General features: G+C 37.8%; 5 protein-coding genes across 5 annotated transcripts; 3 read left to right on the forward strand and 2 right to left on the reverse strand.

Annotated features, from left to right (window-relative positions):
• Positions 1-378: 378 nt before the first annotated feature.
• GCK72_020606 (uncharacterized protein) lies at positions 379-3704 on the reverse strand (the record flags this gene model as incomplete). The annotated part of the gene is made up of 4 exons (XM_053733680.1): positions 379-503; positions 1375-1711; positions 2978-3571; positions 3618-3704. The coding sequence occupies 4 exons, from the start codon at positions 3702-3704 to the stop codon at positions 379-381; spliced, it is 1143 nt and encodes a 380-aa protein (XP_053582593.1).
• A 635-nt stretch (positions 3705-4339) lies between these two features.
• On the reverse strand, positions 4340-6307 carry GCK72_020607 (uncharacterized protein; the record flags this gene model as incomplete). Its single annotated transcript, XM_053733681.1, has 3 exons — positions 4340-4592; positions 4636-5046; positions 6216-6307. The coding sequence occupies 3 exons, from the start codon at positions 6305-6307 to the stop codon at positions 4340-4342; spliced, it is 756 nt and encodes a 251-aa protein (XP_053582594.1).
• A 1869-nt stretch (positions 6308-8176) lies between these two features.
• GCK72_020608 (uncharacterized protein) lies at positions 8177-14493 on the forward strand (the record flags this gene model as incomplete). The annotated part of the gene is made up of 8 exons (XM_053733682.1): positions 8177-8254; positions 8302-8413; positions 11365-11669; positions 11721-11843; positions 12426-12675; positions 12798-13076; positions 13791-14017; positions 14356-14493. The coding sequence occupies 8 exons, from the start codon at positions 8177-8179 to the stop codon at positions 14491-14493; spliced, it is 1512 nt and encodes a 503-aa protein (XP_053582595.1).
• A 1420-nt stretch (positions 14494-15913) lies between these two features.
• GCK72_020609 (uncharacterized protein) lies at positions 15914-17951 on the forward strand (the record flags this gene model as incomplete). The annotated part of the gene is made up of 5 exons (XM_053733683.1): positions 15914-16036; positions 16816-16909; positions 16953-17329; positions 17389-17650; positions 17695-17951. The coding sequence occupies 5 exons, from the start codon at positions 15914-15916 to the stop codon at positions 17949-17951; spliced, it is 1113 nt and encodes a 370-aa protein (XP_053582596.1).
• Positions 17952-19957: 2006 nt separating this feature from the next.
• On the forward strand, positions 19958-22422 carry GCK72_020610 (uncharacterized protein; the record flags this gene model as incomplete). The annotated part of the gene is made up of 5 exons (XM_003093119.2): positions 19958-20266; positions 20837-20944; positions 20990-21117; positions 22004-22128; positions 22181-22422. The coding sequence occupies 5 exons, from the start codon at positions 19958-19960 to the stop codon at positions 22420-22422; spliced, it is 912 nt and encodes a 303-aa protein (XP_003093167.2).
• Positions 22423-23008: the final 586 nt, after the last annotated feature.

Here is a 23008-nt window from a genome sequence, read left to right on the forward strand (position 1 = left end):
AATCCTCTCGAGATGTATGTCTAGAAGCGGAAATTATTGTTTTTGAGTATCTTGATGACGGAAAGGAATAAAAAATACGATGTTATCTATACCCTAGATATATGTCTGAAAAATGGAGAAAAAGAAATCAGAAGAAGTGAATGAAAGTGGGGAATAACGCGAATTGTATCGGACTTGTTATCAATTGGAAAATTCGAAGAAAGCAGAAGATATGGGTTAGAGAAAAGAGAGTGGAGTGGATAATCCGACAAATAAAAATACATTTTTCGAAAGAAAAAAATTAATCCTCGATGTGGCTCCGCCCCCTTACAAGAAATTGCTAAAAAATTACAGAATAAAACAAAAATATGACATGAACGACATGAATTAATATACAAATTAGTGAGTATTCGACGTGGATTGAGTGAGATCGCTGAGTGGACTTGGCGCCAGGAACGCGTCGTCTTCGTATCGATAGTTTTTGATTTCGTCCTCCTCGTCATTGTCGTAGAAATTGGACGGCGCTGGAAATAGAGAATTTCTTGGATTTTGTGTTTTGAGGTTTTTGAAAAGACGCGCTGAAAAGAGAGAAACGCAGAGAAAAATTGAATTTCCTTGTGTGTGAAACCGTTCTGCTCTAATACTTTTGGGTTTTTTTGGGTGATTTTCGGACAGAAAAATGTAGAAAAATGTCATGAATTCGAGTTATTTTTGTTTCTCTGGTTTGATTTTCTCTTTATCAACTTGTCAAAATTCGGCCCGCCCCAGCGGGCGGTTGACCCGGCTTCAAGAAAATGAACCAATTTTTTGAAATTTTTCATGGAAAACGTGGACATTTGACATGTCGAAAATTTGATTTTTTCGCGAAAAAATTCAATTTTTTTTTCAAAAAAGACCAACTATTTTTAATTACGAAAAATACAGTATTTTGTAGACTTTCAGAAAAAACTTTTTAAAAATTCCATTCTTTCGAAAAAGAAAACAACTAAAAATCCAAATTTCTGATGTAAGAAATGACTTTTTCAGTGAAAAGACACACTTATTTTCGGCATTTCACATGTAAGAAGTGACTTTTGGGACAAAATTCTCGAAAATTTCTCATTTTTGACAGAAAAATTAAAAAAATGCATGTAACTTTTTATTGAAATTTTCATTTTTTAATCGAAAATGTAAACATTTTCGATTATTTTTCAGAATAACTTTTAATTCTGAACGATAGTCGAAAATGTGTTTTTTTTGCGAAAAAAAATTGAATTTTGTCGGTTAAAATTGTTAGTTATCTCGAAATTCTGGTTATATTCTTTGTTTTTAAGCAAAAAATTGGAATTCATTCCAATTTTCGGAGGAAAAAATAGAAAATCCTGATTTCGCGCAAAATGTTCTCAAATTATTAACCTTTTCCACCACCACCACCAGAACCACTCGCTCTCATGAAACTGAGATCCGACGGATTAACGAGCGACTCGCCGGCGCCTTCCGAACCGATCGTTGTCGGGGTGTTACTCATCGCAAAACTCATCGAACCGCCGTGTTGATTCGATGGTAAAAGTCCGCCGAAATTCGGTGGAAGTTGTGGTGGCGGCATCATTTTATTCATAAAATCCTGAGAACGATGAAGAGAAGAAAGTGGGCCAGTAGGGATAGTTGGAAGGGGATTCGGGTAGTTGAAGCTGAGCGGTGCGGGGTATTGAGGCGTCTGGTATGGAGATGGTTGCATTGGATTGGGGAATGTCTGGAAATATTTCGGTTGGGAATGCGATTTGAATTAAAGTGAACGAATTTACTCTATTTTACCCAAATTTCAGCTCCGAAACTGGTTTTTTGCATATTTTGTCGATTGTACAAGTTTCCGATACATTTTTCAGAAAATCAGATTCTCTCAAAAATGTATCGGAAAAACTTCTAAAATCGACATAATGTGCGAAAAAACCAGTTTCGGGGCTGAAAAAAAATAGAGTAAATTCGCTCACGTAAGCTTAGCAACTCACTTTAGCAATTTTTTGACCGGAAAATACGAAAATTTTTGAAAAAAAATCATTTTCAGGCGTAAAAAAGGAGATCAATGTAATTTTTATTGAAAAAGTACTATAAAAACTTAAATATTGCTCAAAAAGCATGGTTTTTTTCGGAAAAAAACTTGAGAAATCGGCCAAATATGCGAAAAAACGAGTTTCTGAGCTGAAATTTGGGTAAAATAGAGGAAACTTTTTCTTTTTAGCTGGTTTTTTACAAAAAATAAAAAATTGCAATAATTTTCTCTTCCAGTTTTCCGGCTGAAAAAGAGAAATGAATGTAATTTTTATTGAAAAATACTTTACAAACTTGAAAATTGCTCAAAAAGTAGAGTTTTCAAATTTAGAACTACAAAAAATGTCAAAAAATCTAGTTTTTGTGATCTTTCAGAGAAAAATTCCAATTTCTTATCAATTTGCGAGACATTTTCGAAAATTTTCTGACTTTTGAGAGATTTTTCTGTAAAAAATCACTATATACTGTCGAAAAAATAAAGTTTCGACAAAGATTTCAAAAAAAAATTTCGCGGGCTGGAACAAGCAAGCGCATAAAGTTCTGGGCGGAGCTTAAATCTGCAAGCGGCGCGGTTCTTAATTTGAAAAAAAACAACTGAAATTAGAAATGCGGCGATTGCAGTTTAAGCTCCGCCCAGAACTTTATGCGCTTGCGTGTTCCAGCCCGCGAAATTTTTTTTGAAATCCTTGTCGAAACTTTATTTTTCGACAGTATGTGAAAAACACTCAAAAATTCTTTATTTCTGAAAAAAACTTTGATTTTTTGCCATTTTTCAGTAAACGATTCCAATTTCTTATCATTTTACAAGCACTTTTTAGGCTTTTAAGAAATTTTTCTGTGAAAAAATCACGAAAACTGTTGTTTGAGCGCTAATTCCAGTAAATATGTTTGAAAATACTCGATGTTTTGCAATTTATCGTCGCTGGTGAAGTGTTTCAGTGATTTTTCCGATATTTATTCATGTAATCACCTGAAACCCGCCATAATTCGGCGACATCGTCTCCAACTGCTCAAATTTATTCTCCAACTTCTCACACTTTGTCCTATACCGACTCATTTCTTTTTTATACTGATCCCGTTCGCTTTTCAACTTTTCAATCTGCTGAACCGACGCCATACAATATGCCATATTAGACATTGCATTCTGAATACTATTCCTCTCATGTTCGAGTCTCTCCTGTTTCCGACGCTCCTCCCTTCGTTGTCTTTCAGATTCCTCGTATTTCTGCATATAATATTGACTTTTCCGCTCAAACATCTCAACCCGCTCATTATTTTCCACGTCATCCTCATCTGAATACACTGAATTCTGACTTCTCGAGTGGCGAACCGACGAAGATTGACTATCATGACCGGAATCGATGTCGAAAGTCTGGCGGCTCGAAGTTCTGCTTTTCTTATCGAACCCAAAATCCCCACGACTCCCGCCCGGACAACTTTGTGGCCCTTTTTTCAGTTTTGGCGCGTTTTTTGTGTGATACGCGGCGGTTGCTGGGAGCATACAGTCGTCGGCGAAACGGGCGGTACGCTGATGACTCAGAGTGGATTGTGGGCATGGCTGGAACTGAAAAATTGAATTTTTGGGAAATTAAAAACGATGGGAAACCAACTACAATGTAATCGTCTTCGTTGGTGTTCTCTTTGTTCTCTTTTCGCGATTTTTTGCTTTTGAACAACGATCGGAAGAGGCCGGCCATTTTGAGTGGGAATCTGTGAGAATTTTAGATTTTTTGTAGAGTTTATTGCTGAAAACGCTATTTTTCATAAATTTAAGCAACAAAATCCAAGAAAAACGCTGAAAATTGAGAGGAAATTAATAAAACAATATCACGATTATTTTTCCGACTTGTCCGAGAGGAGTACACACGCGGAGTTTTCTCTTCCACGGCCACCAGACACTTGCGAGGGAATTCAAATTTAGTTTTTTCAATCACTTTTTCAATTCGAATTTTTTGTGAAAAAGTAACAAATTCTTTAACAGGACCATGAAAAAATTATTTTCGCGATTTTTTGCTTTTGAACAACGATCTTAAAGAGGGTGGCCATTTTGAATAGGAATATGAGAAGAAAACTATGCATTTTAGTGAAAATTTTCAATATTTATTAAAGTGGATCGCTGAAAATGCTATCTTTATAAATTTTAGCAACAAAATCGAACAAAAACAGTGAAAACTGTGAGGAAATCCTCAAAGTGAATTTTTCGACGTTTGTCCGAGAGTAGTACACACTCGGAGTTTCCTCTTCCACGGCCACCAGACACTTGAGAGGAAATTCAAATTGAGTTATTTTGTTTTACTTTTAAAAGTACTTTTTGATCAAAATAACAAATTCATTAATCAGGAGCATAAACAATAATTTTTGGTATCAATTTTCTATCGATTTTCCATTTTTCACTCTTCATTGGCTTCTTTGTTATTTTTATAGGCTTGAATGGAACGTAATCTTTTCTAGCTTCCATCATACGTCTGCCAGAATCTTCTCTCCGAATCCGATATCTCACAGGGACAGTCAAAAATCGTGTATCTTGAATTACATGGTCGAAATTTTCATGTCCAATGTCTTCTCGAAGTTTTCTGTATTGACGTCTGAAATTCTAATTTTCTGATTTCAATTTGGAAATTCGGTCACCCTTTTTGTTTCTTTTTTTTGTACAGTATTCCGGTTAAGATAACAAATGCAGCAATCACTCCATAGAACCACGAATTGCTTCCCTCAACGTCCATTCTCGAAATTTCGGGGTCACACACGATTCGCATTTCTACAGTATGCCAAGTCTTTTCCAGAACATACAAGAAGTGTAAATCTCTTCCGGGTGAATCTCCACACCAGTTACGGAATAAATCAGGCACACAATCAAAGTCTAGCAGAGTTATCGATCGATTCTCTTTGTCAATTGTGAAATTTTTACGAGGCAGACGATGGAGAAACGCGTCCCAAGAACTGCAATTCATCCAGTTCACTGTGAGATTTAATTTGAGACTCGGGGGGAGAAGTTGGCTAGTTTCTTCTCGTTGTTGCCAATGGAGGATGAGTAGAGCTCTGAAAAAAAGAAAAAAAAAGTTAGGGAGGGAAGTCGAACCAAAAGGACTGTGCCCGGCGGCGAGAAACACTACCACTGCGCCCACAGGTGGTTCGCGATGGATGCTATATGGGGCATATTCAAAATGGAAGCATATAACCTCCCATGTAAAACGATGTGCTTCGCGCGCGGAAGTGATATGCTTCGAGGCGTGGGGCTTGTGGCACGGATCCTGCGTGCTTCCATATAGCTCGCATATAGGATCCATGTTTTCACCGTAAACCTGAAACTTGTAACGACACTCCGCCATTACACCTTGGCGTGTTGTTTATCGTAATTGAAACTGCAATTTTTTCAAAGACATTTTCATTATTTTCTCCGTTTTCGAAGATTTTCATGCACTTTTTGCCAAATTTTGCTGAAAACAAATTACGACTAAATAGAAATTAATTTTTAATTAATATCCGAAAAGTATCATTTTAATTTTCAAGCTGAATCGCGATTTTTTTTTAGGAAAAGCTCAATGAAATGAAATGATAAAGTTATCTTATTCCATGAAAGTAAGAGCGTCTTTTTTCTTACTTCGGATTGGCTATAATAATTATTTTTAGATGGAAAAAGGTAAGACGGTAAGTTTTTTTTCAAGACAAAGTAAGAAAAATAAGAAGCTCATCACTGTGCTAGACGGCTTTCGGATAGCATTCATTTCATTGATTAGCTGATTTAAACTTTTTTGATTCATTGATTGATTTCTGTTTTTCGGTAAGAAATGGAATGAAAGAAAAAGGAATAAAAATAAGTAATAGCTTTCTGTGCTTTCTCGAAAACTATTCGTGTTTTTGTTTCTGAAAGTATAGTCGTAATTTGTTTTCAATGAAAACTGAAAACGGAGAAAATGAATATGTCATAAAGAATAGAGCTGAACAGACTCGGAATGGAATAGCAAAGTAGCAACACGTTATAATGGGTGGAATTAGTGGGCGAGTGCATCGTACGAGCTGTCGGTAGACATGATAAACGGCAAGAATAGCACGGATCGCGCGTGGGTCATATATGCTTCGCATGCTTCCATATACCAGGCATATAACTAGCACATAAGTTTCCTATGGCTCCCATATTCGACACCGCGCGAACGCACAACGCAGCTTTTGTGCTAAGGAGGGGGCGGATACGAAGGGAGCCGACTCACCTCGTATGAACAATCTGCCTGAACTGTAAATCCTGACCTTCCAACAAAGCATTCCCGGTTTTCATATCGATTAGCTCGAAGTTTGAATACATTTTTTCTCCAAATGGTTGATTGTTAACCGCGAATTGAAAGGAAATGCGTATAAGAATAGAAATTATAACTAGAAAATACTTATTTATATGCATAGTTTGCCGGAATCAATACATATATAGAGGGAAAGGAAGTGCTGACCTCTCCCTGTCTCTGATAACAGTAACTGATAAGATACACTTTATTTACAATAACTTTATCAAACATCGGGCTCATTTTATCAGAATCAAGTAGATCAAATCGTCGTTGTTTTCTCGAAGCAAAAGTTTGCAGATTGACGTCTTCTGCTTCCTGTCTGAAAATAAATTATATGTACGCTGCCCTAGTTCTGACTGTCTGGTTGGTTGGTTGGTAGTCAGAAGTGACGAACCGAATATCTGAGATCACAAATGGAACATGATGTTCCTTTATAGTTTTAAAAAATCTGGAAAATAACACAATGAACCAAAAACCGTTCAGTCAACAAAAATATCTCGGAATTATGGAATGTCACGTGGTGCTTAGTCCCTTTAGAGACCGATCATTTTTGGACACTCTTGATGTGTGTCTTATTCTATTTATATTCGGCTGGAATTTATTTTTTTTTACATTTATTTGATGTATTTCAGCTTAGCTACATGTTGTTTTAAATTCACTGAAAATATCTTTCGTTTAAAAAAATTGAATTCAGCATTCTCTGATTTTTTGAAATTATCCGGAGTCTCTAGTATTGCTTCTTGACAGACTGACATCTGGACATCCAAAACAGGGCTGTGCGAAAAAACTTTCCCGAGGAAAACCGTAAAACCCCTTTTTTTTTCGAAAATATTTGACCGAAAAAAAAGTCGGGTAAAAATTTCTGAAAAATTAGTTTTTCGGAGCCCTTGAATTTGTTTGAAAACTGTATGGACAGACCCCCCCGGAACCTGTTTTTGAGTAGAACATTAGAAAAAAATTAGGAAAAAAACAGAAAAATCAACAATTACCAAAAAACCGATTTTTGAAAAACTATCCGAAAAATGTTCGCCGTAAAACTTTTCGAAAACCTCCAAAAACATTAAAAATGTCTCGTCTGAAAAATTTTTTGCAGCGCTGATCAGAAGACGGACATACATTTCAAAACCGTGCATTAGATACCGTATGTTTTGGAACCTTGGGAAAATATATTTCAGTTCAAATCTCTCGGTTTTGAACCGTCCGATGTCTACCACGTCATCTGAATACACTCATCCTTCTTGACGACTTCCAATAATATTTTCTCATTTTCCCCATCAGAGAACGGAAACGCAGAAAACCGTGCTAGAACTCTAATCGCATTTCTTCTGACTTCTTCCTCATCTCCTTGACTAATTCGTGCTTAATCCATCCTACCACACAACGTGCTAAAAGAAAATAGTTGTATGACCGAGCATGTTAGATATTTCCATTAAGTGGCTCAGCGAGCAAAGAAACTCTGGTTGTACTTGATCTTTAACGTGTCCGTATGCATATGCCGGAGTGATTGATATGTGATGTTACACTTTTTCTTCTCTCTTCCAACCAAAAAAATAACAGTGAGCCAAGCCGAGCCAAGGGAGTGGCGATGTGTTAGGAACATTTGAGATCACTCCCTCTCCTCGATGAACTTCTTTAGGCTCCGCCCATTCGTTCTGACTAGCTAATGTCATAATAATCTCTATTTAGTAGTGAGGTGTAGAGACACCAACATTTTGTTCGCTCTCTCTCAGAGCAGGTGTGCACCAACCACATCAAGCACATATCTCATTTTGGAGTCATTGAATAGAGATGTCTGGAGCGAGAGAATAGAGAATAACATTCAGTTTCACAGGCTCGCTCTCTCTGCGTTTTTATTGATAACAAAAAGTTCTCAATTCATTTTTTCCAGATTTTCTATGACAATCAAAATCAGCCTGGACCGACCGAATGTTTGTGCGGTGTGTCATCAGAAAGCGTATGGCTATAATTATGAGGTTTGTGTGTTTTGCGGAGTAAATCGAAACTCATTCTCCGTTTCAAGGTTGTTAGCTGCAACGCGTGCAAAATGTTCTTTCGGCGGGCGATCAACGAGAAGGTGGACGACGTTTGCAAGAGGAAACGGGATTGTTTTGCAGATGAGAAGGATTTATATAGTGAGTTTAGGCGATGTGGCGCGCAGTAAGATATACAATTTGGTCTTTTTTCAGTTGAAAATGACCAGAGGGTGTTACGATATTACTAATTGTCACACAAAGTAAATTATGTATAAACCGTTTAGAACAAAGTTAGAGCTTCATTTTTGTGGTTGACAACTTTTTTGTACGGAAATTCGCTGGCAAGTTAAATATCGACAAAGTAATTTCTCCCTAAAATCGACTCATCTCTGTGCAAAATAGAGTGATTTTTGAGCTGTCCCCTTAAAGTTGCTGAAATCTTGAGGTTTGAGGCTTGAGGTTTGCCCTATGGCTTACAGTACTTTTTGGATTTTGTTTAATACTTCTGCAAACAAACGTGTCTACTGTAGCTCAGTTACTGTACTCTCCGAGCTACAGTTCCCTCTGGACTACTGTACCCTACTGTTTTCTACATAACTTTGTACCTACAGATTCTCAAGAAATCCCTCTACCACAACCCCCCCCCCCCTTCTTCTTGTTTTTAGTTCATTCAGGTGTTTTTCTGTTTTTCCCACACCTTGATAGACAGAAAAATGCAATTCGTGAGAGTGTGATCCCTTCTGACTTCCATTCGTCTTGTTTTTCACTCCCCCCCCCCTTTCCGTTCTTGTTCTATGAGTCTCTCCCATGTGCTCAGAAAGTGGAGCTAAGCGGGTTTTGGATACCCTTAAGCCTGCCTAACCGGATTCTTCTCTTTCCCTCTCTCTCCCTGATGCAGATAGTGATCTCACGCATTTTGAATGGAAACATATGACGGAGATGGAGGAGGATGAGAAGTCTTAAAATATCATCGTGCACTTTTTGGTCATCGTTTGAGTGCATTTGTCAAAAATAGTGAAGTCTGAAAGTGCGTCAGATAATGAAGAATGAGCAACTACAGAAATGGAGCTCTAGGTTGGATACAGAGCTCTATTTCAAACAATTCGGGAGCTACTTAATTTTTTTTTGACACTTCCAGCAGATTCCTGAGATTTTCAAACTAAAACCCACAAAAACCGACTGAAATTCGAAAAGTTACAGATTTTCGAAATTTTTGGAAACTTTAAGTTTTTTTCGAACTCGTTTTGCTATGATCAGATCTGAGTTTTAACTAAATTTTTGAATTTAGCGCGATGAGACTTTCCAAATGAGTATAATCACGGCTAGGTTTGGAAAAATTAAGATTTTTGGATCCTTGCGCCTTTAAAGTCGCGGTGGGACCTTTTTTAAAAGTAGACATAATTATACTCATTTGAATCGGTTTGAGGTGCTGATTCCAAAAATATTGATAAAAATGAGTTTAGAGCAAAACACACCGAGATATTGCCAATTTAGTGAAAAGTTTTTATTTCAAATTCCAATAATTTTAATCCTCACCAAATCATAAAAACTGGCATTTCAAACTAATCTCTTATTATCCTCCGGATCTCTGAATTTCCTAAAAATGGGCTCGATGTGTCTCCAGTCTTCCCCCGTCTCATCCGGTGGAGTTTGTGCTCCCCCTGCTAGACACAAAAAATCCGTTTGATCATACTGAATAGACATTATGATGTAGGTAAAGGGCTATCAGAATATCGTAATAACAAAAATACATAGTCAGAAAGCACTAAAGAAAAACGATGCTGATCTTTGTATGAGAGCACGAAAATTTTCGAGAGGAAAATACGGAAGTCTAACTAATCGAGATCAAACTATCAGGAGCAGGAACTTTTCCGTCCGGAGATCACTTCTACAAATCAAAATGTCTCTCCTAGACTAGTTTGTTTTTCTAATACAAGATCTAATCCGCTTGATTATTTTGCACCTGGAGAATAGTGGTTTGTAGGGAGGAAGTCAGTTGGGGACAGCTGGTTTAGGGATCAGGGGTTGACGATTTGAATATGTAGTAGGAATTTCAAGTTTCAGAGTTAGAGCCCTGCTACGTGACTATTTTAATTTTCAGGTTTTTAAGGAAAATATTTGGAATGAGGGAAAAACAAGTTTTCAGGTCTGAATTTTTCCAGAAAACAAAGAATCATAGGGTTCACTGATTGCGAACTTTTTTTTTGGGCTCGGGGAGTCTGGAAGGGAAATAAGGGGGGACTGGGGATTACTGTAAGTGGGCAGGGAGTACTGTATGGGGTTACTGTAAGTTGGCAGGGAGTACTGTACCGTGTTACTGTAAGTTGTTAGGGAGTACTGACCAGGTTACTGTAAGTAGGCTGGGAGTACTGTACTGGGTTACTGTGAGTTGGCAGCGGGTTACTGTGCGAATTCGGATCAAAGAGTTTTTAGATGGATGCTGGAATCTACTTGATAGCCTGGTTACGGTAGGAACAACCGCGACTTTCAGTTTTTGAGTTTTCAAGCATAATTCACTGAGTTTTCTAGTTACCATACTGGCAAAATCTTGGCCCGGATTCAAAAAACAGATACATTTTTTTCACAAATTTTTTCGACATTTTTTGAAGTTTTCTTCAAAAATAGTCAGAAATCCTATGTACATTCGACTTTTAATCGGAATTAAGTTGAAAATTCGAATTTTTTTTTGAAAAAAAAAACATTCGATTTTTGTACAGAAACCCGGCCGTCGTAAGTACAGTACCATGCAGAAACATATACAAATTGACCTTTTTCAGTGGAAAATGGACAACTTTGAAAGGTTGTTACGGTATCACTGATTGTCCCACAAAGCAAATTATTTATAAACCATACAGAACAAAAGTAGAGCTTCATTTTTGTAGTTGACAAAATTTTTTTACGAGCATTTCCTAGCAAGTTACATATCGACAAAGTAATTTCTCCCTCGAATTGTCCCAAACATTATTATTCTCCTTCCAAATTGAACTCTCGAAGAATCCCGAAATGTACTCTTGCGTGATGTTTCCCTTTGCGCACTAATGATGACACATTTACGCAATGAGCCAATGTGTTTTGGTGCATCATCTTTTCAAATTTCACAATATTTACAGCAACCCGTCCGAAATGTCGAGCGTGTCGCTTCAACAAATGTCTGGCCCTCGGAATGCGTCAACACAGCAAATCCACGGAATCTTCCGACGAATTCAGTAGCAGCCCGTCGCCCCAAGTGTCCGTGTTGGTAGTTGTCCAGAAACCAATTGTCACACAAGCTCATGTTGATTCGCGGGTGTTTCTAAGTCTAAGGTACATGAATCAGGTGCGGAGGGACGTCTACAGAATCATCAGTGTCTGTGAGGACCCGAGTTTTTTGGATCTAGTGGCGCAGGATTCCAATTTGGAGAGATATCGACAGCCAGTATGTTTGAGAAAATAAAATGAAGATTGGTGAAAGGGAAGGAGTTTTCAGAAGGAAATCAAGTGGGAGTCCACAGAGAGAAAGCTGAAACCGTGGGGGTCTCTTGGTGTGTTGCTGATAGTGGAGGTGGTAAAGACTATGGAATTCTACCAGCAGCTGTTACTTTCGGATAGGGTGGGTAATTAGGGAGCATTTACAGGGTATCTTGTTAGTAGACCAGAGATTTCTAGCCAACAAATATGTTGCTCATCATGATTTCTCGGCTTCAGCTTAGTGATGACCTGTAAGTCATTTTTAAGATAGTCCAAAAGTTTTGAATCTTTTACAGTTACAGTACCCCAGTGCAGTACGGTACAGTAGTTACAGGACAGTAGTTTCCGTAAAATATACAACTTGGCCTTTTTCAGTTGAAAATGACCAGAGGGTGTTAGGATATCACTGATTGTCCCCCAATGTAAATTATGCGTAAACCATACAGAACAAAGTTAGAGCTTCATTTTTGTAGTTGACAACTTTTTCGTACGGACACTCCCTAGAGAGTTATGATCATTTCGAGAGGACATCTCAAAAATCGCACTATTTTGCACTGAAATGGAACGATTTGATGGAGAGTTTACTTTGTCGATCGAAATGTAACTTCTTAGGGAGTGTCCGTTCAAAAAAGTTGTCAACTACAAAAATGAAGATCTACCTTTGTTCTGTATGGTTTATACATAATTTAATCCTTGGGACAATCAAAATTTTTCCATTTTCCAGGTAATCCTTCTCAAGAACGTTGCTTTCAAAAGCCACCATCTCTCCATCGCCTTCGATTCATACGTGGAAAAAAAGGGGCGTGTAATTGCGCCGACCGGAGATGAAATGTTCCCAAAAGTTTTGTTTGATATCCCGAATTGTCGAGAAATAATCATGGAGCTTCTAACAACGCCAATGCAACCGTTGATAGAGTTGAACCTGACGGAGAACGAGTTTCTACTGCTCAACATGATAGTGATTTGTAATCCAGGTCAGGAAGATTTTGGTTTTATTTAGATTATATTTGTTCAGACAATTGCAAAAAATCTTTTTTGATGTATCTTCTAACTAATATTTCCTGTGTTCCAACCCGAACTTTGTGATAGTCTTCAGTCCGTCCCCCAGTTTCAGCACTCGGAGGCTTGTCGCTACGTGGCCAAGATATCATTGGAAATCTGCAAAAACACTATACACGAATCCTCCTGAACATCTGTATGATCGAGGATCCAAGACATGGACCAACACGATTTACGGAGATCCTGGCAATCAATCAGAGACTTCAACGTCAAAGCGATTTGACAAGTGACGTGGTTCAAGCGTTACGAAGCGATTGGGAACCTCGTTTTCACTTTTCAAGGATTTTAATTGAGGCTTGTAAGGAGGAAGAACCTTGTAAGAAGGAAGAACCTTATTTTTGATTTTTTTGTCTTCTAAATTACTTTGTCACTCATTGTTTTACATATCAAATTTTCGATCCCCGTGAAAGCCTTCTTGATAAATGACTTTAATAAAAAATATGAGTTTATGCATGGAATTTTGCATGGGAAATAATGAGCATGAGGAATGGATATAGTAATTTTGCATGGCATGAGCATGAATGAATGATTTTATGGACTGAAAATTATCTAGAAACTTTTATTTCGGTTTCGGCGCTGAAAAAAATATATGAACAGAGCAAAAATCGCAAATCATTTTTGTAAAGTTTCAGGGAGAAATAACTTTGATGACCTATAACTTTGATGGTTGTGTAGCTACAAAAAAATGACCAACTACAAAAGTTATGCGCTATTTTTGCTCTGTCCAACCCATACAAAATGAAATTTGTCGCACAATGAGGTGACACCGAAATATACTGTCAAAGTTGATAATTTTCCACTGAAAACAGCCAAAGCATGCACTGGTTATAAAAAATTGATTTGAAAATGAAGCTGTTTTTCAGCAAAGACATCTTCAAACAGTTAATAAAGTATGCAAAACAAAACAGTCAAAAAATAATTATAGAATGCACAAGGCATTGTGATAACGAAAAAAAAGACAAACTAAATGCTTTATTCCCAATTATTTTCTATTTCTCCAATTCTCTATCCCCTCTCTCCACTCTTCCAGATATCAAAGAAATATCAGCACAAGCCAAAGAAACCCTCTACCATTACCAAGCCCATTACACCCAGCTTCTCCTCCAGCAGTGTCTTCAAACGGACCCCCGAAATGGACCCGCGCGACTACTGGAGCTCCTTCGAGTCGTTGCTCATCTTAACAAACAGATATGGAAAACGAAGCAATTGTTCTTTGTGATGAAGGAATTCTGGAAACCGGATTATTTGATACCTAAAGTTTTTTTCGATTCTATAGCGTTGAATGAGTTTTTGTAGATTTTACGAGTCGTTTGACATAATGCCTTCAGTTCTTTCTTTTTTTTTCTTATGTTGTCATCTAAATTTTTAAAATAAAATTTGTTTGCAAGAACGCTCTAATCCACACTAGAATGTTTTTAAATATGAAAGTAGATCTCCCCGCAAAAGATGAAAGATTTCCTGAAACCGTGATTTGTGTCTAGTCTGCTTCTCGACTCCCCCTGAGAAAATGTTATCCGGGTGCAAAATGTTATGAAAAATAGACATCAAAAATCTTGTTGGAATTAATGTGACCTACTATACAAACCTTATTTCAGGAATCGCTGGCTTGTCACTTAGTGCTCAATCTGTGCTTGCTCATCACCAACAACTCAATGCCAGAATATTGTTCAATTGCTGCATACAGGACAATCCAGTATCAGGACACGATAGATTTGCAACACTTGTGGCAATAAGTCAACGAATAAACAAACAAATTTTTACAATGAAAAAGTTGGATAAAAAGTTGAGGGAGCAACTCCTCAACTATTATATTCCTAAGGTTCTCGCAGAGTCTTGTAATATTGATTCTGAGCTAAAAAGAACTACCATTTAGCAAAATTGTCACAGGCCGGGGGTTTGCAATTCAAAAAGAATTTCAACTAAATTTTGAAAGAAATTATGAAAAATTTTGAATTTTTTACTATACTTCAGAATTCAATCAAAAGCTGTTTATGAATCGAGAAGGCCAAGCCGGCGGGTTTAATTTGACAAGTTTGCTATTTGGTTGTATGTACCATGTTGTTTTTAATGTTTTAATAAACGGTTTGATCATACGAAACTCGAGACTAGAAGTCTAAAACTTGGTAACTGATTATAAATCATGTTTTCAAATCTCTAATAAAATAAACTTTATAAATATAGCTCAGCACGAAAACTATATAATCAGAAAATATATTTGTTTGTCTGGAGTGCATGACGGGTGTAAAATTTTTAGTGTGATCACGATTTTGGAGGAAGTGATTAATCGGGTTTATAGAAATCATTTCAAGGAAGTGTTTGATCATCCCCGCTTGCTGTCCATCACTCCTTGGATTTAAATAAAATTGCCTCGAGGAATATCTACATTTATTTATGATTTTGAAACCCTTAGCCGGGAGTTCAGTACTGGAAAAAATTGGAAGTTTTTTTTTCGAAATTATCGATCTTTTTTTTTGAATTTTAAACCCCGGGAGAAAAATTCCGATATCGGCCCGGCCCGGTCCGTAACAAGTCTGAGAAAAAACCTGGAAAACTTTCAGAAAATAAAATTATAGTGAAAAAAGTTCAAAACTTCAAATCCGAGCCGACTCGGAATTTTGCAAGTCTGATAATCATTGAGCTATTCAACTTAGCGGAATTCGATCAAGTGCCAAAAACCTCATTTTTGATTGCCTAAGCACTTTTGAGATTCATTTTTACCTCAACTTTGAATATTGTTTGATTACGAAACGTCCCGGTTTTGAAACGTGCAGATTTAATATACCCGGATCCCCGAAAACATGAACTTCATATCTTCTAAATTTCCCCCTGAATCAGAAACCTGCAACTCTATTTTTCCTCCAATTTCTAGCTCACTGAGCCCGAGACTCACATGTTTTACGTATGTATTGTGATGTAATGTTTTCATTTCACCGACTGGTATGATTATTTCAAAAACTGAATTTCAGCCTTTCCCCACGTCTCTAAAGAATGGTGTCTAATGAGTAACATGTTCATGCACAGCGCCCCGAGACACAACAGACAGAACCGGAAACGCCTCATTTATACGCATATCAGAAATATCGCGGACCGCCCCTCTCCGCCTCATTTCACCCCGCGCGGGCACATTTTTTGAGCTCTCAGATATAGACAAGCATGTCGGAGTCTCTATCGTCGTCTCCGGAATTTCCGTCATCCGAATCTCGAAATCTTTGCGTATTTTTCGATCCGAGAAAGTGCCTGGTATGTTACAGACCGGCGTATTGCAACAATTATGGGGTGAGTGAGTTTTTGGAGTTTTGATTTTCTTACATTTTTAGCATTTATGGGTGAAGAGAGAGTGTCGTGGTTACAAAACGTTAGAACGACGTGGAGCAATTTTTCAGGACCTTTCAAAACTTCGATTTCGAAACCGCACACACGATGAGCCCCGGGCTACCGATGCAACCACGCTCTATTGACAAGAATGGTGCATTTTTTGTGTCACGGTGAATAATCGAACTTATATGCATACCGAGCCGGTAGCCCTGGCCTCATCGTGCTTACAGTTTCGAAACAAGCAATTTCGAATCTGAGCAATTTTGACACCGACATTCTATGATAGCATAAATGACCTTATGTCCTCAATTTGCCTAAAACTCAGACATCATAAGGCCATCCTAGAAAATTCAGTTCCGTATTCCAAAACACTGATTCGATTATCTAAAAGGTGGTCCAAGTCAATTTCATTAGTCCAAAACGTTTTTGAGATTCTGTCTCCCTATGCCTGCCCTCAAATCCGGATTTTATGCATCAGAGTCCCTTAGACGCCTAAAAACTCCGTTCTGACTTGTTTTTTTGACTTTCCGTCCCTTTCTTGGGGGGCACAAAGAGCTTGTCCCCCTAATCTAATCTCTCCCTTCTATAACATGTTTCCTGAAATAGTACACGCTTCATTGTTCAATTCCCTCGGAATCCAGTTTCTAAAACAATCCGTCGTTCATATAATCCCATTTGTGCTCAAAAGTTCAAGAAGCCAGACATTTCGAGCACATAACTTGTATTTTTCTATTTTTCAGGCCCTCACTTGCGATGCTTGCAAAATGTTCTTCCGTCGTGTCGTCACCGAACACCTTAACTATAATTGCAAGCATAAGAACTGCTGTTTTCTTGGTAGCCATCAGTCTGTGCCTAAAAATCAAAAAAGAAATTACAGGCTACTCCGAAGTGTCTGACTCGATACCAAAGTGTAAGTCGTGCCGATATCAGAGGTGTCTGGACCTTGGGATGAATTACGCAATTCGAGAGAAGAAGCGATTGATGCAATTACAGAATCGCAGAGATGCAGAAGTGGCGGCTATCATCAGCGGATTACTGTGCCAGGATTCACACCGCACGCAGATTTTAACATCTTGCTTCACGATAATGAATCCGTCACTGGAGGAAATGGTTGAGAAGGTCAATGTGAAGATTCATGTGAAGGTCCCAAAAGAATCCCTCCGCCCTCAGGACTGGTCGTTCTTCGCACTCTACACCACCGTCGATTTCTTATTGAATTTAGAATTCATGAAGGAGTTACAGACTTCGGAGAAGGTGAGATTGATCACTCGGAAATTCAAATAATTCAATTTTCGTTGTTATTCTATTCTCAGCTGATTCTTCTCCGCCACTCCGCGTCAAAGTGCTCTTTGTTTGGTGGTGCCATGCGAACGTACCGGGAGAAAAAGGATCGCATGACTACGGTCGATGGACAGGATATCTACCCAGATGAGATGAGGAAACTGTTGGGATATGAGAAGGGGACCGATGAGTTTTTGAATCGAATCAGAAGTTTTGTAGTCAGTAAGATAGTGGAGATGAGTGTGACTGCAGAAGAGTGCGTGCTGATTGGTGCTATAATGTTCTGTAATCCGGGTAAATTCGCTGCTCAGCGACTCAGTCAAGTGTGTTTTTTTCAGCACTATTCTACGAGCCTGACAATTCTCGTGCCCGTAGTATTGTCGCCGCCCAGCAACAAAAATATTCCGACACCCTGTTCCAATACTGTATTCATACTTACCAACAAAATGGCCCAACCCGCTTCACGGATCTCTTATCGCTCTGTCCAATTATCCAAAGAAATTTTGAAGATCTGCAGTACCTCACAATGGTCTTCCGACTTGCAATGAAGGGAACGTCTATGCAATTCAGGAAAATTGTGGAGGAGCTAATCTAGTGTGTATTTTTCGTTGTATAATACATATCTTTATGTCTGTAAGTAAATAAAAAGTGATCGACTAGGCACATATGCCGGCTACAAAACATTACAAAACGTGCAAATCGGAAATGTTATGAGCGGCTAATTTTCTGCTCCTTATTGCTGCTGCTGCTGCGTGTGAATTGGCGTGATTAGTCATGCTAGACACAAAACATGAAAATCGGGGTCTTTGAAACTTTCGCGGCTGAAAAATAATAAAAAATTGAGTTAGGAAATGGGTACCCGGAAATAGAAAGATATTAGATTAAAGCCTTTTGAAGTATAGAAGATGTACCGGGTGATGTCATTTTCAGATTTTCAGATTTCTTTAAGAAAAACTTCACAATATTTGGCTTGGTGGTCCGAGGGAAGCGTCAGATGATCTATAATCCAACACGGATTATACATTTTGAGAGGATTTGATTTGTGTTTTCCAGAAGATCTTCGAGATTTCATTTTGTTCTAGAATGTTCCTTTTCCGCTTCCACAGGTATCTAATATACCGTGACTGGTACCTTCTTCCAAAAATAGCTTCCGCTTATCAAAAATCAGATTCTCACAGTGGGAACCTCCCACATTTTTTTATTTATGTAATGTTCCATCAGGTTTTTCGACGTCTTGTACCTGCATACATTTTTCATTTTAATTTTTTTTCCTTTTTTATGTGATAAGTGTGCCACGGTGATTTATTTTTTCCTACTGCTTGAATTGTTAGTATTTAAAAAATAAAGCTTCACAACTATTAGCTCGGCACAGTTTTCACAACAGCGCTCCACCGAAATGCCCTTGAAAAATGTCTCTTTTCTCTGAGTTTCTCAATTTCGCACACATTTTTCCCCGATTTCGGTACACTACACTTTTGTCATTTCTTGTGGATAGTGATTGTCTGTTAATGACGTTCTTCAATTTTCTCATTTTTTTCTTCCTGAGAGCACTCATGGAGCAAAAACGTCAACTACTACTCCAAAAAATTCCGACCATATTCTTATCACGTGACATCAATAGACCCGTAACAAATCCAAATCAAGAAAAAGTAGTCCGGATTCCTCACCAGACCTAGTTCCTGAGTTCTGAAATTTTGCAGAAGATTTTTGATAGTCTATCCCGATCAATTTTTAGCCAGCCCAACGGACAATAGTTCAGATTTTTTTGGTCGAGATTAATCTATTTAGTCTCATGTCCCACTCATAGCTAATATTTTTCTTTGTAACCTCCAGAGTGTCGTCTCGCGCGAATCAGTTTCAGCCAGCACATTGCGAAAATTCCAGCTGGATCCAGCATATTTTTTTGATCTGTCTCGTTATGTTCAGATTAAAGTTCAGCTTCAACATATACCAGCACGTTTCATATATTTTTCATATCCGCATAATTTTTGCTGATTTTTAAATAGAAAAATAGGAAAATCTTTTAAAATTTAGGCGGATTTGACAGCTCATAACTTCCTTCGACCAAATTTTCAGACCTACCTCCAACAAATTTTGTTTTTTTATGGGATTCTGCGTCGATTCATGTAGCACATTCCCCTTTTAATATTTTCCCGTTGCCTACAATAAGAGAGTGTTCCTTTTTCTATTTTATTGCTTTCGCTTCCCTAATCCAACTCAACATTTGCAGAGATTCCCTGTCTCGCCACTCCAAAGTTACCGAGCAAAAAATAATATTCATATATTCTAGACTACCTTCTACCCGAGTAGTTCAATGATTCAAAGCGACACGCCAAGAAGCCCTTACTCCCACTATAGCTGATATATTTATATATGCAGCTTTCTCTCTTCACTTCAAACATGAGCACGTCTCCTTCCACCTCCACGTCTTCTTCCTCCCTTTCACCCCCTTTTTCTCCCCCCGATTTATACCTGGACACCATACAACTTCCTGCTTCACCACCCGACTTATCACTGGAGATTACACAGCGCAAATGTGTGATTTGCCTCCGTCCGGCCTATAGTAATAATTATGGAGTGCTCACTTGCGATGCGTGTAAGATGTTTTTTCGGAGGATAGTCGTCCTCAACAGAGACTACAAATGCAAAAACAGCGGACAGTGTCTGGCAAGGTCAAAAGTGACCAAGTGCAAAGGGTGTCGGTTCCAACAGTGTATCGCTGCTGGTATGACCTATCAACCAACGGTTTTGGAGTTGGCTAACGAGAAGGATGTCGACTTGTCGACTACTATCGGAGCACTTTTGTTTTTGGACGCGAGGAGGAGTAAGGCGATGAAGACTCAGTTCACCGATGAGAATTTTTCATTGGTGCAGGTGGTGGAGTTGAGGAGGATGAGGTTGAAGACTAGGGTGAGTCCTTACTAGGGAAATTTCATGGCGTCAGTTTGGATTTATGGGGCATGACCTATATTATTGGAAAGCTGAGAAAACGCTGATTCCAAATCTATATTCAGTTTTTGCCCTCGAGTCTTGGTAATCGAGAAAAACAAGGCCAAAGTTCTGAAAAATGTCAAATTTTCTGACACACGAAAAAGTTATTGGAATTTTTTGTTGTTGTAATTTTCACATGTTAAAAAGGTAACAATTTGACATTTTTCAGAATTTGACCTTATTTTTCTCAAATACCAGGCCTCGGTTGCAAAAGCTGAATATATATTTAGAATCAGTGTGTTCTTAGCTTTCCGATAATATAAGTCACGTCCCATAACTCCAAACTGACTCCATGACCTTCGCTAGTCAGACAGTTCTAAATAATTTATAATAGTTTAAAAAAATTGTTGTTATTAACATTTCCAAAAAACAGTGAAGCCATATTTACACATTCCAAATGTCATGGATCTCTGACTATGTATTTGTTTACCTATCTGCTGCAAAAAAATAAAATGATTTTTGATCTCTCAAACTCATTTTCATTTCCAGAAATCCGACAACATATCCACGCATGACTGGTCGTTTTTCGGAATATACACTTCAATTGAATTCCTAATGTCGTTAGATTTCATGTCATTTCTCAGTAATTCTGATAAAGTGAGTCAGAATTAACTAAAACTGATCAGTGGCATAAATTTTCAGACAATTCTTCTAAAACACTTTTGTGTGAAAGCTTCCTTGTTCGCCAGTGCGATGAGAGCGATGAGAGAAAGGAGGGATCGACTTATGACTGTCGATGGACGAGACGTTTATCCGGATGATATTTTGAAGTATGGATGAGATGGGTGGGGCTATGGTGTTGCTCTTTCATTAAAATATATTTCTGCATCAGGAAGTGATCGTTCACATAAAGATTAAATAAATTACACGCTTGTCGACATGTAAGAAGCGAAATGTGCCATATAAATCACAAAATCTCGCACGTAGAAGGGCTGACTATGAGAATATATTTTTGAGTCAGAGAAAATGAAGGGACGTTTTGAAACCGGGACAGATTGAAACGAGGGAATTGGTGTGGTTTCATAACGACTCAGTTTTAAAATGTCTAACTAGGGAAGAATAGTTTGGAGATATGGGACGTGACCTATATCATTGGAAAGCTGAGAAAACGCTAATTCCAAATATAGTTTTTGCCCTCGATGTCTGGTATTCGAGAAAAATGAATTCAAAAGTTTGGCAAAAATGACATTACCTTTTTAGGCATTGAGCTTAAAGACTTCCAATTAGGCGGCAATGCAAAATCAAGCCAAGATCTTCAAAATTATATGGATACTTCAGGATTTGGTTACGTTTTCAGACAGTTAGAAGGATTTGGAAACTTTTTTGAACAAAGAAATTTCGTTGAAAAATTAGACTTTTGAGCCTAAGGCTGCACCAAAAAAAAAACAAATTTTGGGATTATCTGCCCCACGGTGTGTCCGAATCTCTGGATGTCCGAAATCCCAAAAGTGGTAATAATCTACCATTTTTGCCGTACTTTGATCTTGCTTTTCTTGAATATCAGAAGTCGAGAGCAAAAACTGAATATATATTTGGAACCAGCGCGTTCTCAGTTTTCCAATTATAAAAGTCACGTTTTATAACTCCAAACTGAAATATGACCTTCCCTGGTAAGCGTCCCGGAGCAAAAAAGCCCTGCTAATCCACAAATTCCAGACTCGACAAGTTCTCCCAGACATTCCTGAACCGGATAAGAAGCCTTTTGGTTGCCAGACTTATCGATTTGAAACTAACAAATGAAGAGTTCGCACTTATCAACGTTGTATTCTTCTGTAATCCAGGTAAATATCTCTAGTCACTGAGAAAACTCTAGCCACTAGAAAAAATCTTCAGCTCTTCCACTATCCCTTGCCGGGCAAGAAGTGATCGCCAGCCAACAGAAAGTCTACACGTCAGCCCTTCTCCAGTACTGTAATGTGGCTTATGAACGTCATGGCCCATCGAGATTCACTGATCTACTCTCGCTGTTCCACGTTATAAACAAAAATTTCGAAGATGTGCAGGCGATGACAATGATCTTCAAATTATGCGCACCATGGGTAGTTTATAAGAAAATTGTGACGGATGTTATATAATTGGAGTATTTTTAATTTATTTGGAATTAAATGATCTATTTGGTTTTGTCCGTTGGGGCGCGTTCTAACATAACAACCACATAAAAAAGGTTCGCTGCAGAGAAAAAAGGAGTGTTCGAAAATGTATGTGTTCTGATTCAATGACATGAAGAATATATTATGAAGTTTTTTCTTTATTTGTCGTAGATCAGAAATGAATAATGACTATACTTATCTGGAACACGTCATAGAAAATAAGAAAATAATAAACGTACAGAAGAATACAACAATTTTTCTGTGCGGATTGACGTTTGAATGTACGAAGCAGCTGGTCTAACATTAGGCTCCACGCATTATTGTTTTCTTTTATTGATATTAATTTTTGGCTTGTTTAAATCATCGGAATCATCTATATATATATATATATATATATATATAATTTTTTAAAAATTTAATTCCATATTTTGAGAATACAAAAATTCAGGGTTTCTGATAAGTATGTGATTTCATCTGTCGCGATGACTCACAATGGCAAAAATGTAAAAATCAAAGACAAAGAATTTCAAATTTTCAAATGTTTTTGTTTTATGGACATGTTTTAAAGGAC

The sequence above is a fragment of the Caenorhabditis remanei genome, chromosome V, assembly GCF_010183535.1.
Source record: "Caenorhabditis remanei strain PX506 chromosome V, whole genome shotgun sequence".
Lineage (NCBI taxonomy): Eukaryota > Metazoa > Nematoda > Chromadorea > Rhabditida > Rhabditidae > Caenorhabditis > Caenorhabditis remanei.